The sequence below is a fragment of the Panthera uncia genome, chromosome B4, assembly GCF_023721935.1.
Source record: "Panthera uncia isolate 11264 chromosome B4, Puncia_PCG_1.0, whole genome shotgun sequence".
Taxonomy (NCBI): domain Eukaryota; kingdom Metazoa; phylum Chordata; class Mammalia; order Carnivora; family Felidae; genus Panthera; species Panthera uncia.
In genome coordinates this window covers 14,116,175-14,133,770 of record NC_064809.1, presented here as the reverse complement: position 1 = coordinate 14,133,770, position 17,596 = coordinate 14,116,175, and the positions used below count along the sequence as shown (strand labels likewise).

At 41.3% G+C, this 17,596-nt stretch overlaps 1 protein-coding gene across 2 annotated transcripts in view; it reads left to right on the top strand.

Moving 5' to 3' along the window:
- The window catches only part of ITGA8 (integrin subunit alpha 8), a 188,653-nt gene that overhangs the window by 49,852 nt on the left and 121,205 nt on the right, over positions 1-17,596 (top strand). For both annotated transcript variants that reach the window (XM_049624653.1, XM_049624654.1), the window contains exons 9-11: positions 6,667-6,710; positions 8,415-8,471; positions 11,182-11,234. In XM_049624653.1, the coding sequence (XP_049480610.1) occupies positions 6,667-6,710; positions 8,415-8,471; positions 11,182-11,234 (154 nt within the window). The remainder of the gene's footprint in view (positions 1-6,666; positions 6,711-8,414; positions 8,472-11,181; positions 11,235-17,596) is intronic.

Genomic DNA, 17,596 nt, shown 5'->3' with positions numbered 1-17,596 from the left:
GGCGCCTGGGTGGTTCGGCCAGTTAAGTGTCCAACTCTTTGATTTTGGTTCAGGTCATGATCTCGCAGTTTGTGAGTCTGAGCCCCACATTGGGCTCTGGGCTGACAGTGGGGAGTCTGCTTGGTATTGTCTCCCTCTCTCTCTGCCCATCCCCCATTTGCTGTCTATAGCTCTCTCAAAATAAATTAAAAAAAAAATAAACTTAAAAAAATGGCCTACACAAAAGCCATGCTATTAGTGACAGATCAAATTTGAAAAGTCAAGATCCCCCATCTTTAATTTCTGGACATTCACATTGGACGTGTCCCTACTAAACTCCCTCCCGGGCTCCAACCCAACACCTCTACATTATTTCCTTTTCCCCTTTGGACATGCTCAAGCTCAAAATAACAGAATGAATTAACTCCTGTTCTCATATATGCCCCTCACCTCTGTCCTCTATACCTTATAATGGCTGCCATCTCTGGTTTCCGTCCCCTGAATCTGTAGCTACTCTAATTTCGACAGGTCAAATGCTACTTTTTTTTTTTTTTAGTACAATTTCAAATGTCATCTCCTTCTTTCACTTCCTTCTGTAAACTCCTGTATGATCTCATTTTTCTCCCTCCTAAGGAATTTGCCATTCATTCATTCTTCCAGTTTTTCTTGAGCACCTGCTATGTGCCAGGCTATGTGTTAAATGTTGAACACACAGAGGCGAACAGATGGTCTTCAATCTCAGAGTTTATAGTCCCAGTGCGGCTGACAGGCATTAAATGGAGAGCACAAAATACCTGATAAACAATTGTAGTAAGTGGGAGGATAAAGTTCTAAACATAAAACTAATCTAAGCCCCATGACCTCATCACCTCCCAGGGGCCCTGTCTCCTAAGACTATCACATTAAGGGTTAGGTTTCAACATACGAATTTTGGGGGTACACAAACATTCAGTCCCTGGAAATACCTATCATATACAAGACTGGTAATATTTATTGAATGAATGAATCATAAATCAATCAGTATTTCCATCTTGTTTCATATGAACCTTAACTGCTTTTCACTAGGGTGTTTTAATGAATTCACAAAGAATTAAGAGTAAATGAAATGCGGGCCATCCCTGGAAATCATCAGAGCTTATTGTATTGTATTCTATTGTAGAGAGAGAACGAGCAGGGAAGAAGGGCAGAGGGGGAGAGAGAGAGAGAGAGAGAGAGAGAGAAAGAGAAAGAGAATCCTAAGCAGGCTCCAAGCTCAGCATGGAGCCTGATGTAGGGCTTGATCCCATGACCCTGGGATCTTGACCTGAGCTGAAATCAAGAGTCAGACGCTCAACCAACTGAGCCATCCAGGCGCCCCAGAGCTCTTTTAACTGCTTCATCTCAAAAAGATTTACAAAGCAGAAATTCACAGAGAATAAAACATTCTTTATGCCGTGAGGTAGGGATTGAACACAGAGGTTTTGTGTTTTTTTTTTCTTTAAAAGAATACTTTTCTTTTAAATACAAGATAGTTCTTTTTTTTTTTTTTTTTAAAACCTTTATTCAGTTTTGAGAGACAGAGCACAAGTGGAGGAAGGGCAGAGAGGGAGACACAGGATCTGAAGCAGGCTCCAGGCTCTGAGCTGTCAGCACAGAGCCCGACATGACGTTCAAACTCATGAGCCATGAGATCATGACCTGAGCCAAAGTTGGATGCTTAACCAACTGAGTCACCCAGGCACCCCTAAATACAAGCTAATTCTTAAAGGCTCTCTCTTTCCATACATTTTTTTCTTCAAGATTTTAAAAGACAATCTGTTGTGGTAGTTAAAAGCATAGACTTTGGAGCTAGACCACTTGGGTTTCAACCCTGACTTTGCCATCTACCAGGTCTGTGACCTAGTTACCTAACATCTCAGTGCCTCCATTTCTTTATTTCTAAAAGAGAGATAGTGGTGATGGTAATGATGACGATGTTGGTGATGATGATGATGGTAATAATGCTGAGGAGGAGGAGGATGGTGTTGATAATGATAACAATGAAGATGATAGTATTATCTATATCATAGGATTCTTAGGATTAAGTGAGCTAATCCTACATTCATAAAACAGTATAATACTGATACATAACAAATACTATTTAAATATTAGCTATAATGAGAAAGAATTCTTGGGTTAGAGTCCATCAGAGATAAAATTAAATTCCTAGTACCTTAGAAAAGTCAAATCTTATAATCACTCAGTGATTTAGCAAAGGAAATTGTAAAATATGCCAAATGACTTTAAACATGGCATTAAACTCCTGTTGGAAAGTTCCCCAGGAGAAAATTCAGTCCTGACCCAAGGAAATTATTAGGGGTGCATGACAGCACATCACAAGGAAGCATGGTAGAAAATCATAGTGGTTTTCCATTAGATCAGAGAAATATCTAGAAGATGGATCCAAGTTTTAAATGATATGTAAAGTAAAGGCACTATCAGGGAGTGATCCATTTGTCAGAATGGATCCGTTCATCAGACCACACCAAGTCCAAGACTGCCCATGTTCACTACTTACTTAAGCAGACTGGAAAGAGTTGAAGTTCTTTGAAACCTAGTGAGTGACTTGATGTACTGTAGATTAGAAGCCCTTAACATGGGATCCTTGTATTCCGGGTGGTACAGGGATGGATGGACTTCACAGGGTTTGAACCCCTAGAAATTATATGCAAGGTTTTATATATATATGAATTTTTCCAATGAGAAGATCCATAACTTTCATCTATTTCCCAAGTGTGTTCATGACTCAAAAAAGGTTAAGATCTTTGGTTCTTGTTTTAGAGTCCAACGTGGTAAGCTAAAACCAAAAAAGTGATATGGCCCTAACCTATCCTAGGAAAGTCATTTGGTGTGGTAGAAAAAACATTGATGTGGCTCTCAGTTCTTGAGTCTTACTACTCACCAACTATGTACAGTGACTGAACCTTTCTAAGCCTTATTTTCTCCACACGTCCATAGGGGTATGAATGCCTACTTTTTAGAGGTTAAATTATGGAAATATTATAGAGCTTGTGGCACAATGTCTTAGTGGGTGGAAAACATTCGATAAACACTAGCTTCCTTTTTGCTTCTTGCTGGTGGGGTTGATGCCCAGGTCATGTATTTCAAGGCCAGGGATATTAAGAGATCTTTGAAGGTTTTCCTATGAGTTATTGAAATGGATCTGAGAAAAGTCACTTATTTTCTCTCCCAACTGAATTTTTGTAGTTGAGTGATAGTTCTAACTTGTCTTAAAACTCCAAACCATTCTATTTATTTATTTATTTATTTATTTATTTATTTATTTTTAGCGTTTATTTATTATTGAGAGAGAGAAAGAGAGAGAGCATGAGCAGGGGAGGGGCAGAGAGAGAGGGAGACACAGAATCCGAAGCAGGCTCCAGGCTCTGAGCTGTCAGCACAGAGCCTGATGCGGGGCTCGAACTCACAACCCGTGAGATCATGACCTGAGCTGAAGTTGGACGCTTAACCAACCAAGCCACCCAGGCGCCCCCAACATGACTTTTAATAACTTCTAAGTGCTGTGACTACGTGGGGTGGCAGACTCCAATGTTACTGAGTGTGATGGTTGATTTCTTTTAAATGAAATTCTGAAGGTTTGCGGAAGGCTTAGTAGTGGTTGTCATGCATCTCAAACGGGATAGTCCCTTCAGACTCCTCTGGTTGACAGGCCTGATCCTGGAATCAGTCAACTCCATTATATTTGACGGTGGTTTGTTGTTAGATGCCAATTTAGTTCACACCAAATAAATATTGTTGAAAACTGAGCAGTGTGCGACCAGTTCTGATAGCTTTCCTGGAAATCTGTCCAGATAGCTCAGTTATTCTGAACCCAGTTTTATTCTTCAAGGACATGCTTCACCTTCCCTCCCATTGCTATGGTTGAGCAGTCCATGCCCCTGGGTAAAGTTAACCTCTCCTCTTTGCACCACACCCCATTGCCTCTCGTGACTCAGAGAAGGGACTCCAACCATTCCCACATCATGATTGTCTTTGGATCATTCCCACCACTGTACAAACATACTTCTCTGACCTTAAGAAGTAAATTTGTTACTCCACTCCCTCCTCCAGCAAGCACCTATAGACTCTGCTTCAAAAGAGCTGTCACTCTTCTCTGCTGTATCTGTCTGCTGTATCTACTGCCTTCTCGTCTTCAACTCACCACTCAGCTGAAATGGCTCCTGTCAAGCAAACCAGTGGCCTCTATGCACCTCCTCTTCCTCGATTATCATGAGCATTGAAAGAATTCATTATTCCCTCCTCATTTCTTCCCTTGGCTTCCCAGACACTTGTAGCTCCCTCTTCCCTCTCCCTCCCCCCTTCCCTCTCTGTTGTTGACTCCCCTTTAATTTCTCTCATATCATTGAGGTGTCCCCGGGTTAAACAGTTGGATTCTTTCTTTCCTCTTTGAGTTCTTGGTAACCTCATCCAGTCTCATTGTTTTTCCAGCTTCTACTGAGTTCCAGGTTCCAGGTATTTCTCCAGATGACGTTGAATTCCAGGATATGTGTTCTAATATCTGGAACCTCAATTCAGTACTCAACATCTCTGTTTGAGTAGCTCTCTCAAACTTAACGTGCTCATGAGCGAACTTCTGACCTTCTCCCCAGAACGCGGTGTACCATCCTTTCAGTTGCTTGAGCCAAATACCTTGGAAGTCAGCCTTGTACTGTGCTCTTTCTCTCACACCCCATCCATATCCAATTTATGAGTAGACCTGCTAACGAAACGCTCAAAATATGACCAGAATCTGACCATTTCTCACCTCCTGCACAGCTTGTACTCAGATTCAAGTCCCCCAACTTTATTGCAGTAGCCTCCTACCTGGTCTCTCTCTCTCTCTCTCCCCCCTTGCCCTCCTGTAGTCTGCTCTAAATTCAGCAACCAAAGTGGTCCTTTAGACACAGAAGTCAGATCATGTAACTTCTTTGATCTAGTTATTTTTCAACTCCTTCAATCTGAAATCCAAGACTTTACAATGACCTAAAAGTCTCCATTCATAAGATTTTGACCTCATTTCCTACCCCTTTCCTCCTCACTCCCTCCCCTCCAGCCACCCTGGTCTCTTTACTATTCTTTGAATACTCCAGACACACTTCTACCTCAGGACCTTTGCAGTTGCCATACCTTCTGACTAGAACATACTTTCCCAATACCTCCATAATATTTACATCTCCACTTTCTTCATTTTTGGCTCCAATGTCTTTTTCTTGCCAAGTCCTCTCCTGCCAGTTGTGCCCTAATAAGGCCTAAGTCCTTTCTCATCCCACCTCCATTTCCCCCTGTACCATTTTACTGTTTGGTTTTTCTCCACTCACCATACTCACCCCCTTCAAATATGCCATTTCATCAACTCTGTTTTTTAAAATTTTTTTTAATGTTTTATTTTTATTTTTGAGACAGAGAGAGACAGAGCATGAACGGGGGAGGGTCAGAGAGAGGGAGACACAGAATCTGAAACAGGCTCCAGGCTCTGAGCTGTCAGCACAGAGCCCGACACGGGGCTCGAACTCACGGACCGCGAGATCATGACCTGAGCCGAAGTCGGATGCTTAACCGACTGAGCCACCCAGGCGCCCCTTAACTCTGTTTTTTAAATTGACTGTCTCTTCCAACCAGAGCATGAGCTCCGTGAGAGCAGGGGATTTTTGTCCAATGTGCTCACTATTTTTTACTCCATTTGCCTATAAATGTTTGTTGACTGAATGAGAGGATTGATGGCTGAAAAGTCCAACATCTATCCCCAAACGAACCTTCTTTGATTGTTCACGCTAACAGCATGAGCACCCAACTCTGCCAGAGCACAGCACATCCAATGTAGTTGAGGCCAGAACTCGTGCCAGACCTTCCACGGCAGGTGAGGGGAAGGGGAATTTAAATAGAAGGGGATTCTCTTCCAGACCCTTCCTATTTAAATTAAACTAAAAGGTTATCCCCGATGAATCAAAGGATAGTTTAGATTTGTAGAAACAAGAGTCAAAAGATCTTTGATAACCAGCCAGTCCCAACTCCCACACTATTGCAGGTGACCAGAAAAAGTGGGGGTAAATGATTCATCCCAGGTATATGGCAGACCCAAGAATAGAACCACTGTCTTCTGAATCTAGAGCCGGATCACTGTGCCATGAATTATATGGACTTTTTTCCCCAGAGTTGCCTCTTCTGTTTGTGTTACCGACGCTTCCTTTCTGGGGGACCCTAAGCTGCCAGGTCACCCCCTAATTCTGCTGCCAACAAACACTTGCAAGGGGGCCAGACTCGTATCATTTATGATGGCTTTTCTTTAGGTAACCAAATTTGTTTTGCCATGTGAGGGTGACAGAAGCTGTACTTTTCACACTAGCACAAAAGATGTGACCACAGTGAAAGCCGGAGAAATCGGACTCAGAGGTTTAACTTACGAATCGCATGCAGAGCTGAGAAGTCAGGCTTCTGCTACGCAGGCAGAAACACATTGGAGACCGGTGGTGAAGGCTAGGAAATCTCACAGGACGACTTCTGTTCTGTTTTCCGTGGTCTGTAGCAGAAGCAAAATGCAAACCCGTGACCTCACACCTCTAGCTCCTCAAGTGATGGTTACTCACGTAAAAAGCACTCTCTTTAACTCATTTGTTGGGTGGCTTAAAAATATATGTAATTCCCCTTCTAAATGAATATTTTTATCCCCAGAGCTGGTTGCTGGAGTTCCAAGAGGAGCGCAGAATTTTGGATATGTGAGTACCAAGAATGCATCGTACAATATTTTCTTCTACATGCAAAGAAATGTTCCCTTTTATTCGACTTTTTTTATGTTTATTTATTTTTGAGATAGAGACAGACAGAGCATGAGCAGAGGAAGGTAGAGAGAGAGAGGGAGACACAGAATCCGGAGCAGGCTCCAGGCTCCGAGCTATCAGCACAGAGCCTGACGCGGGGCTCGAACTCACGAGCTGTGAGATCATGACCTGAGCTGAAGTCGGACACCCAACCGACTGAGCCACCCAGGCGCCCCTCTTCCATTCAACTCTTAAGTGGCTTACCATGTCTTTTAATCGTGAGCCCCTGCAGATCCATGCTTGCTTGCTTGCTTGCTTGCTTACTAAAAAGGAAGAAAAACAAGTGAGGCTAGATATTTTTTTTTTCCTGATCTATGTACAGGATGTACTACATAGTTTGTGGGACCCAGTGCAAAATGATAATGCAGGGCCCTTTGTTCAAATTATTAAGAATTTCAGGAGAGCACCAGCTGGGCATTAAACCAAGGGTGGGGCCCATTGGAACATGGGGACTGGAGCACAGGTCCCCACCCATGAAGCCGGCATGATCCTTGTGCATAATCTAGGACAAACTGCAGAAGACACTGTCGCTGACAGGCTGAGCATTTTCATACGGCTCATACGACAGAAATAAGAAAATCGATCGCTATTGCACTAGTGTGTCAGTTTCCCAGGACTGACGCAACAAAACACCAGAAACTGGGTGGCTTTGCAACAACATGGATTTATTTCCTCACAGGTCACGAGACCAGAGTCTGGAATCAAAGCGTCAGGCAGGGTCACGCTTCCTGCGTCTAGCAGCTCTTTCTTACCTATTCTGGCTTGAGGTGGCCGCTACCTGGTTTCGGTGTATGTCAGCACGATTTCAGTCTCCGCCTCTGGCCTCGTACGGCCACCCTCCAGCTGTGTCTGTGTGTCCTCTCCTTTTCTCAAGAGGACATCCGTCACTGGACATAGGGCCCACCCGAAATCTGGGATGACTTCGTCTCAATTTCCTGAACCTGTTTCACCTACAAAGACCCTATTTCCAAATAAGGTCACCTTATGAAACTCTGGGTGTTGTGAATTTTGGAGGGACACTATTCAAACCCATTATAGCTAGTTACCACAAAAGTCGGAAGAGAAAATCAAGACACCTTGTGACCAGAAAAGGTTATGTTTTAAATAATGTTTATTATTTTAAAACTCTAGTAAATGTAATATCTGAAGAGAATTAAAAGTAATATTTTTGCTATCTGGATAGCATTTGTAATTTTAACCTTTCTTTTTTTTTTTTTTTTTTTTTTTTTTGCAAAGAGCCATAATCATCAATTTTTCATAACATAAACACAAATGAATTTGGATAAAAATCATAATTAGGTGAATTAACTGGCCAGCAGGTTAATTGCTGTGAGCATTCAGTTGAATTCAATTTCTGTTTTCCCTTTTCAGATTAGTAAGCATGCATTTTATCTGAGAATGTCAGAGACTTAACCATAAATAAAAGTTCAGTTGGATTTTTTAAAGCTCATTCTTATGGGATTGCATTTTTTTTTACATAGCATTAACTGTTTACCACTCTTCCCCTAAATTTAAAAATAATTTAAGTTATAATTTAAAATGTGGGTTTTTTTTCTCCAATTCTGTCAAATGATATAACCTATCTTATTTTTATGATTTCAGGTTTCAATCATTAACTCTACAGATATGACTTTTATTCAGAATTTCACTGGTGAACAGGTGAAGACCTTTTAATATCAAATAATGTCATTCGGTACTCAGAGTAAATTGCAATGTTCATACCATTTATTCATTCATAAAAGAAATGTTTACTGAGCACCTACTATGTGCTAGGAACTGTCGCGGGCCCTGGGAACATAACCATGCCTCTGACAGACAGGATCCCAGCTCTCCTGTTGTAATGTCGCTAACTGCTAGGATCTGAGAGCAATCCTGTTATGTTCTGGTCCTGTATGGAGCGTGCTTGGTGGTGAGTTCCAGGTATATGCCTTCCCTCTGAGAAGACAAAGGTTTCTCCTAGGTCTCACTGTATCAGTCGGAATCAATGAGCTTGTACTCTGTCTCTCTTCCTCACTGGGACTGGAGCCTTCCACCCAAAGCAACATTATGTGGGGGTTCACAAGCTACCTGGTTCTGGTCCCTTCCTTCCAGGGGCCAGATATCACTCCTCACCCACTGTTACTGGCCGAGGTCTTATTAAGAAAAGCTTAATTGCCTGTCATTCTCTGAGGTCATACTTCGTTCACCACCCTGAGGTTTCCTGGGTACTGTGACCTGTGGAAATTTGGCACATTTCTTTAAACAACGAATGTGATACGGTTAAGGGAGCCATCATGAGTTGAATCAGTTTCTCTGGGCAACCCATAACCAGAAACCCACACTGCTGAATTTCTAGGAAGCCTCACATTAGAGTCTGGCCAAGTTACATCTTGGCCTCCTGGATCATGGTTGAAGATCCTTAGATGCCCCCCTCTTAGCTAGAGATACAGATTTGCAGTAATGTCATTGTCAAGCAATTTTGATTGATAAGAGTTTTTTAAGGAGCATGGCACATTTTTTGTATTCTCCCCCCAAATTGGGGCTTTCGTCTATCCATTACTCCGCAGTTTTCAACAAAGTGTTTGGCAATGTCTCTCATGCACTGTTATGGTAAATATGGAGACGGAAGGCTGGGACAATAGTGAACCTGGATGAACTTACAACTTTTTAACTATTCTCAAGTGATGATATTTAATGGTTTATTGAAAATGTGGCAAGACTTCTCTTTTGCCCAGCTCTGTTTCACATTTTTATCATTAGAAGGTCTTTAAATATTATTAAATTTGGCCTGTCTATAACTTCGTGCCCTCCATACCATCTAGCTGTTCAGTCTTGAACTTCAGAATTCAGTGCGTGAGGGATGAAATTCCTCTGAGCGAAGGCCACACAGTGCCACACTAGGAGTAAGAATTTCACTGTAGATGGTTGGAATAGAGAAGTGAGGTGGGAGAACTGAGTTACTGCACAGTTATCTCGTGCATTTGTTCCCTCTGCCAAGAGCCTTTTGCACCTGGCACCTGTATCTTAGTCCTTAGAATACTATTATAAAAATGCCACAGATTGGGTGGCTAAAAAAACCAAATGTTTATGTCTCACAGTTCTGGAAGACTGGGAAGCCTGGGATCAAGGGGTAGGCAGATTCAGTATCTGGTGAGAGCTGGCTTCCTGATTCATATACATGGCCATAGTCTTATGTCCTCAGATGGTGTAAGGAGGGCTTCAGAGCTCTCTGGGGTCTCTTTTATAAGGGCACTAACCCCATCATGAGGGCCCCACCCTCATAATCTCATCACTTCTCAAAGGCCTCACCTCCTAATACCATCATATTGGGGGTTAGGGTCAATATTTGATTTGGGGGGGGGGGAAGGGAGAGACACAAGCATTCAGTCTCTAGCAACCATGTATGTTTGGAGGGGAGAAAAGAGGTAAGAGACGTTAACTATTGAGTGACTCTTGTTAACCCATGTATTTAGTCCCTCTGCAAAGAGTATCTGGCACCTACTCTGAGCTGGACCATGGACAGAAGAGTGAACAACACAGACCAAAGTCTGCCCTCTGTGGAGCACCCTTTCTCGTGGAATGTAGACTAATTAAATTAGTAGATTATGCGAGACTAAGTCAGCTAAAGCATTCGATGTCAAAATATGGAAACAAAAAAAATCCTGACAGGCTCAAACGATGGGCCAAATCTGAAAAGACAGTAAATGTTGAAAACATAGCTTGAAAAACAACATCTTAAGAGCTAAAATGTGGAGAGATTGTGGCACACTACTTATACTCAGAAGAGACTTAGAAACCTTAGTGGACAACAAACTCAATGTGAATTGATACTGAGACATGATTTCCCTTGAAATTAAAGCCACTTTTATATTTCAATAATTTAACCCAAAGCAAAGAGTGTAAATCCTACTTAAGGCTTCTCCTGGCTGTGCGTTCATGGGGTATCATCTTTTCTTTGGTATCACATGTGGTAACTCTAAGAAAGACGCTGGTGCACCAGCTGCAAATATCTCCATATGAAATTTCATATGGAAGTGGAATTAAACTTATTCTATGAGGTTCAAGATTGCAGAAGTAGATAGGAGTAAGGACTAGAAGTCACAGAGCAGCCAGTTTTGCAAAGAAAATTCTAATAATTGTGTCCACAGATTGAATGAGTGGATTGTTGAACATCTGCAGAGGATGTCCAAGCAGATGTCAGAGGTACTGAGAGGGAAATTATGCGTTGGATCAGACTAAATGACTTTAAGACTCTGTCCATGTCCAGGACTCTATGAATGCACTGCAAAAGTCTGCTGCAATGAGATTCATCCTTCAGGGAAAATTGAGAGAGGACTATAAAAATTATTTTTGAACATAAACTATGTCATCTTCTGGTTTCCCTTCACAGATGGCATCTTATTTTGGATATACAGTCACAGTGTCAGATGTTAACAATGATGGGTAAGTTTATAAGAACTTCCTCACTCACCATATGTTATATTCATCCACAGAGATGTTGTATTTTTTTTTCCTTCATGAAGTAGATCCTTCCATACTTCCTCAACAGAACAGAGACTCTCTTGTTTTAGTTGTTTTTTGGTTCAGGAGAAGAGGACATAACCCTCCTATTTTATGTCTTTCTGGAGACTTTCAACGTCTATTTTCTTTTCTTTTTTTTTTTTTTTTTCCCCAACATCTATTTTCTAAAAGGACTATTTTACTTAGCTTTATCTTTAATTTAATAAATTGAATAGTCTTTGGCCATTCAAAATCCAAAGCCATTGAAGCATTTGCTCATCTGTCTGTCGTTACCCCTTAGCATGTGATACATTCATAAAACATGTGCACATAAATAAACATTTTTTTCTCCTGACATTGCTTTAACCAACAGACTAGTAACACCCATGGAAAAGATGAAATAATATTAGTTTTTCAGATGATAGCAGTAAATCATGCTTGAGTTTGGACCAAACACCGTAACAAATTACAGTTGTGTTTAAGTCATTACTTCAAAAATAAACTATTATTAAACATCTCTTTGGTTCACTAAAACCACCTACTCGATAGATAAAACAAATGATTAAATAAGAAAGTCAATAAGTTGAGACAGAATGATTATCCATCCAATAAATATCGTTGGAACACCTACTGTGTGCCAGGCATTATTCTCAGTGCCCAGAATATAGTGGCAAATGAGGCAAAATAGATCTCTGCTCTCAGAGAGCTCACATTTTTATAGAAATCAAGTACCTACAGAAGTCTGACTACAGGGTCTGGATTAAGCAAGCATTTTAGATAACATCTTTGAAAGACATTAGCTATGACCTTCGTGTAGACAGAAACGTACTTTATATATTATGTGGTGTCATGAATGGAGATACATTTAGTCACTTTTGTACCTTTTGGAAAATATCTTTTTTCTTCCATTCAACATATATTTCTTGAGCATCTAGCATCTAGCATACTAGCACTGTTCTAGGCACTGGGATATGGCAGAGAACAAAATAGAACCCCCCCCCCCAAATTAGGGCTATACTAGACATGGGGAAGTGGAAATTCCAGACAAAAAACAAATGAGTCAAATAAAATGCATTGAGATGATGATGACCACTAGATAGGAAGAAAAAAACAAAAACCAGAAGCACTGTTCAGTGCTAAAAAGAAATGAGCTATCAAGCATGAAAAGACAGGGAGGAATCTTAAAGGCATATTCCTGAGTGAAAGAAACTGACCTGAAAGGCTACATAACTGTATCTCTCCAACTAGATGACATCCTGGAAAAGGCAAAACTATGGAGACAGGGAAAAGATTAGTGGTTGCCAGCAGTCATTGGGGAGAAGAGGGGTGTTCAAAGGCCAGAGAAGAGAGGATTTTTAGGGCAGTGAGACAACTCTGTAAGACACTACAGTGTGGGATCCAGGTCATTTCACATTTGTCCAAATCCACAGAATGTTCAGGGCACTTGGGTGGCTCAGTCGGTTAAACGTCCAGCTTGGGCTCAGGTCAGGATCTCAATGCTCGTGAGTTTGAGCCCCACGTCAGGCTCTGTGCTGAGAGCTCAGAGCCTGGAACCTGCTTTGGATTCTGTCTCTCCCTCTCTCTGTCTGCCCCTCCCCCACTTGCCTCTCTCTCTCTCTCAAAAATAAACATTAAAAAGTTTAAAAATCCACAGAATGTTCAGTCCAAGAGTGAGCCAGTGTAAACTATAGGCTCTGGGTGATGATGATGGGTCCCTTAGGTTCATGGACAATAACACACACACCACACGAGTAGGGGACACTGATGGCGGGAAGGCTGTGCGTATGGCAACAGGAATGTACAGGAACTCTCTGTATTTTCTGCTTCAGTTTGCTCTGAACTGAAAACTTCTCTAAAAGACAGTCTATTAGGGGAGGTAGGGAATATTGGGAAGGTGGTGATATCAAATGGGGTAGATAGGAAGACCGTGGTGTTAAGGTTGAGGAAAGTTGAGGAAAGATCTGCAGGAGCTGGGGTCAAGGGGAAAGAGTGCTCAGGTTCCTGGAGGTGGGGGCTGCTAGAAGCCAAGGAACGTGAAAGAGGCTTGGAGAGGTGATGAGGGCACAGGATCAGAAAACTTTGTGAGCCACTGCATCTATAAACTGCCTTACCCAGAGCCTCGCAGACTGTGCTACGGACAGGATGAGTCTGTTTCCAAGAAGGACACATCTCGCGAGCCACTGGGGGATTCTAAGCAAGGGAATGGCCTCTGACTTTGGTTTCATCAGACACGCTCTGTCTGGTGGGTCTCAGCAGCCGTGAGGCCTTCTGGGGGTCCACTGCCCTAAGCCAGGTGGGGCAGGACAGTGCCTTGGGCCAGAGCAATAGTTGTGGCAGGAAGTAAAAGGGTTGCACTCTGGATGTATTCTGAAAGTATATTTGCCAATCTTACTCTGCAAGCAAGGGATTTAAAATTAAGTTGCTTTACCCGTCAGCCGAGCTGTGAAGAGAAAGTAACAATCAGGACCGCCATTCATAATTTCCAACCTCAATGGACTGGACTTATCAGAGTGATTTAGGGGAAAAAAAAAAAGGAGAGGTGGGACTGAAAAAGAACGTGAGTCCACGACATGGTGTGATGTCCCAAATAAGGAAGCCCACGCTTTAGTCAAAACAAAACAAAACAAAACAAAACAAAACAAAACAAAACAAAATCCCACGGCGGTCATTGGGATACGCGCAGACACGTTTCTTTCAACAGATGATAACACAACACACACAAGGGCTTTTCCGGCCCGGGAGCCACGTGGTGTTTTATGGGGCCCCAAGTAACTCCGCGTGTGCCCTTCCTTTACTTCACCCTGCCCTGAACCCTTTCGGCTCTCCCTCGGGTCAACACTGTGCCCTGCAGGATACTGCCTCCTTCCTGGAAACACGTTCGTTCCAGTCTATAGCAAAGCTCTGTGACAACACTTAGAGTCTTTTTTTCTTTTTTCTTTTTTCTTTTTTTTGGCCATGTTAATAAAAAAACCAAGAATACTTGTGAGGAAAGGACCTTTTTGGTCCCCTGCTGATCAAATTTAACATGGTAGTTACAGACACAGGAATATTCCAGGGATAATTTGTTATTTCTCGATGTTCTTAAAAATTACTATGCACATTATTTCTTTTTTTATTAGGCAGTATAATCTTCAGTCTTTAGACTGCATCGAAAAAGTGAGTCCATTATCTTAATATTGCTGTTCTTTTTTAAAATTTTTATTTATTTATTTATTTATTTATTTATTTAGAGAAAGCACACATGCAAGCCAGGGAAGGGTAGAGAAGGGAGGGAGAGAGAGAATCACAAGCAGCCTCCGCACTATCAATGCAGAGCCCAATGTGGGACTTGATCCCACTAAACGTAAGATCGTGACCTGCACCGAAATTAGGAGTCAGATGCTCAACTGACTGAGCCACTCAGGTGCCCCAATATTGCCATTCTTCTAAAAAAAATTTTTTTTAGTGTTTGTTTATTTTTGAGAGAGAGACTCGAGCCGGGAGAGGAAGAGAGGCAGACAGAATCTGAAGCAGGATCCAGGCTCCAAGCTGTCAGCACAGACCACGACATGGGGCTCAAACCCACGAACTGCGACATCATGACCCGAGCTGAAGTCAGACAGTTAACCAACTGAGCCACCCAGGCGCCCCAACTGATGTTGCCATTCTTAAAGATAAAGTGCCCACAGATTCTCAGTCTGGATGTCATGTGCCATTCTTGGTTACTGTAATGCTATGTAAATTCAAGGCCCTATTATAAATGAGTAAGCTATAGATACCACTGAGAATCTTTCACCCCAATAAAAGACAGACAATTCACATGAAGTCTGAAATTACAATAACAAAACTACGATTTGCCATCACCTCTGTAGCACCTGTGTTTCTGGAAAAAAATCACTTGATATTGTTGACTTTCAAATAGACATCTTATGTGTCTAGCTTTATACTTGATCTGAAGATAGGGGCCTGCAAACCACTACTAAATAGCAATAGCAGCGTCCTCACTGGGTGGGTATTTGTCCCCAGGGAAGGCACAAAACAACCCATCAGGGCAGAGACGTAAACTGCCGTCCCTCAGAAATCTTAGCAGAACCAGAAAAGAAAGGCAGTGAATCATGCATGTGTCAGTGACTTTTCTTAAGCTCCATGTGATGGCTCCATGTCAAGAGACATGTGGCCCGATTTTGAGAAAGCATGCTTTTGTCGTTCTGACTTCTGACAGTATTTCTAGCAGAGATCAGAAGGCTGCATGGGATTTACAGGAAACCCGAATCCCTATCTCAAAGTTTTCCTGGATACGATATATTTGGTGCCCCCAGTTTCTTAGCCATTTCAAATGCAAAAATGTCTGTTATCCACTGAAACTATTGAAAAAGCCAATATTGCTCTAAGCAACAAAATTTTATCATGCATGATTGGCAGACAATGTTTTTTCCCTTCTCAAAGTGTCTTCCTGTGTAATATATGTCTAATAACATAGGACAACCCAAACTACAGTCCAGTGAAGCTATCTAAAATTCACACATGAAGGGAGGGTGTCTGGGTGGCTCGGTCAGTTAAGTGTCTGACTTTGGCTCAAGTCATGATCTCATGGTTCGTGAGTTCAAACCCCACTGTCAGGCTCTGTGTTGACAGCTCAGAGCCTAGAGCCTGCTTCAGATTCTGTGTCTCCCTCTCTCTCTCTCAGTCCCTCCCCCTCACTCTCTGTCTCTCTCTCTCTCTCAAAAATAAGTAAACATTAAAAAAAAATTTAAAGCTGGGAAATTAGCATATTTGTCCTTGAAACACTCTATAACCATTTTTATTTTTATTTTTTAAAATAAAAATTGTATGTTTCAGGTATACGGCATGATGTTTAAGGTATACATAGGCACAGTGAAATTAATTACTGTGATCAAGCTAATTAAGACATCCATCTATAGGCTCCATCTATATTCACCCAACTGTGCAATCCATCCATTACAAAGTTACTTCTGTGTGTGTGTGTGTGTGTGTGCCCGCGCGCGCGTGGTGATAACACCAGAGATCCACTCTCTTAGCAAACTCCTAGTAACAGTGTTATTAACTGTACTCACCATGCTATGCTAGATCTCTAGCATACATCCTACATGACTGCAACTTTGTATCCTTTGACCAACATCTCCCTTTGCCTCCATCCCCGCCTCTGGTAACCACTGGTCTACTTTCTGCTTCCATGAATTTGACTATTTCAGATTATACGTATAGACACACACATATATAGATCTATTTAACTATCTCTATATACATATATATGTGAAAACATATAGATGCACTCTCTGCTCATATATTGATCCAGATTTACATATATGTATAGAATACATATAGATTCCAGTAACCTTAAATAAGGGTTGTGGTCGAAGAGTAACATACATATGTGTTTAAATGTTTTACCCTATTTTTTGTAAGAATCTACATTCCTGTTTGTTAAGTGTGCATATTATTAATTTCCATTATTTTTATAAGGTCTTACTTCCACTTTATAAAAGTATAAAATCCTAATTTCAAAGTTATTTTCCCCTATGAACCTTAAGATTGCCTTTAGTGATTCTAAAAACAACTGATTCATGATAAAAAATTCAGTTATAGTTTTTTGTGGCATGGCATATAAGAAAATTCAGTCCGTATGGTTATATCAAAGTGGCCATACTAGTCTGTTGCATTTTACTGAGTCATTAGTAATGATTCATAAATAATTTTACAGTCTATAAGTATATATATATATATATATTTTTTTTTGAAATTCACAAAACCCTTTCTAGCTTACCCAGCATTTATCAGTCAGTGATCAAGGAATTATCAGTGAGCATCAATCACCCATCAAAGTTCAATACTAAAACTGAGATGCAATTCCCATTTTTTACCCAAATTTCTAGTTTCCCAGAAGACTTTTTTTTTTTAAGGCCTGCCTCTTTTAAACCTTGGATCTGAGTAGATGTTATGCAGTGACTCAGAATAGGATATTAAGAAGAACACTTGTCTAGTTGAGTGTTCATGGTTCAGAAGTTAGGACTTCCCCATGTTCTGTGATATTAAACCAGACTTTCCCTTCTCCAGCCAAGAGATAATTAAGTACTATTGTGTATCAGACTCCCTCGTGAACATTCTCTGACAGGATATATCATCTTCTGTACCCACCATGCAACAAATGCAAGGTCCCTCCAACACTCGATAGCAGGGGTAAAAAAAAGACAGTGTCATTAAGTAATGATGACCAAATTAGTAATTTGGTGGAAATCTTCCCCATTGTTTTTTTTTTAATTAAAAAAAAATCTCCAGGTATTGTGAGGGCACTCCAAAAGTTTAGA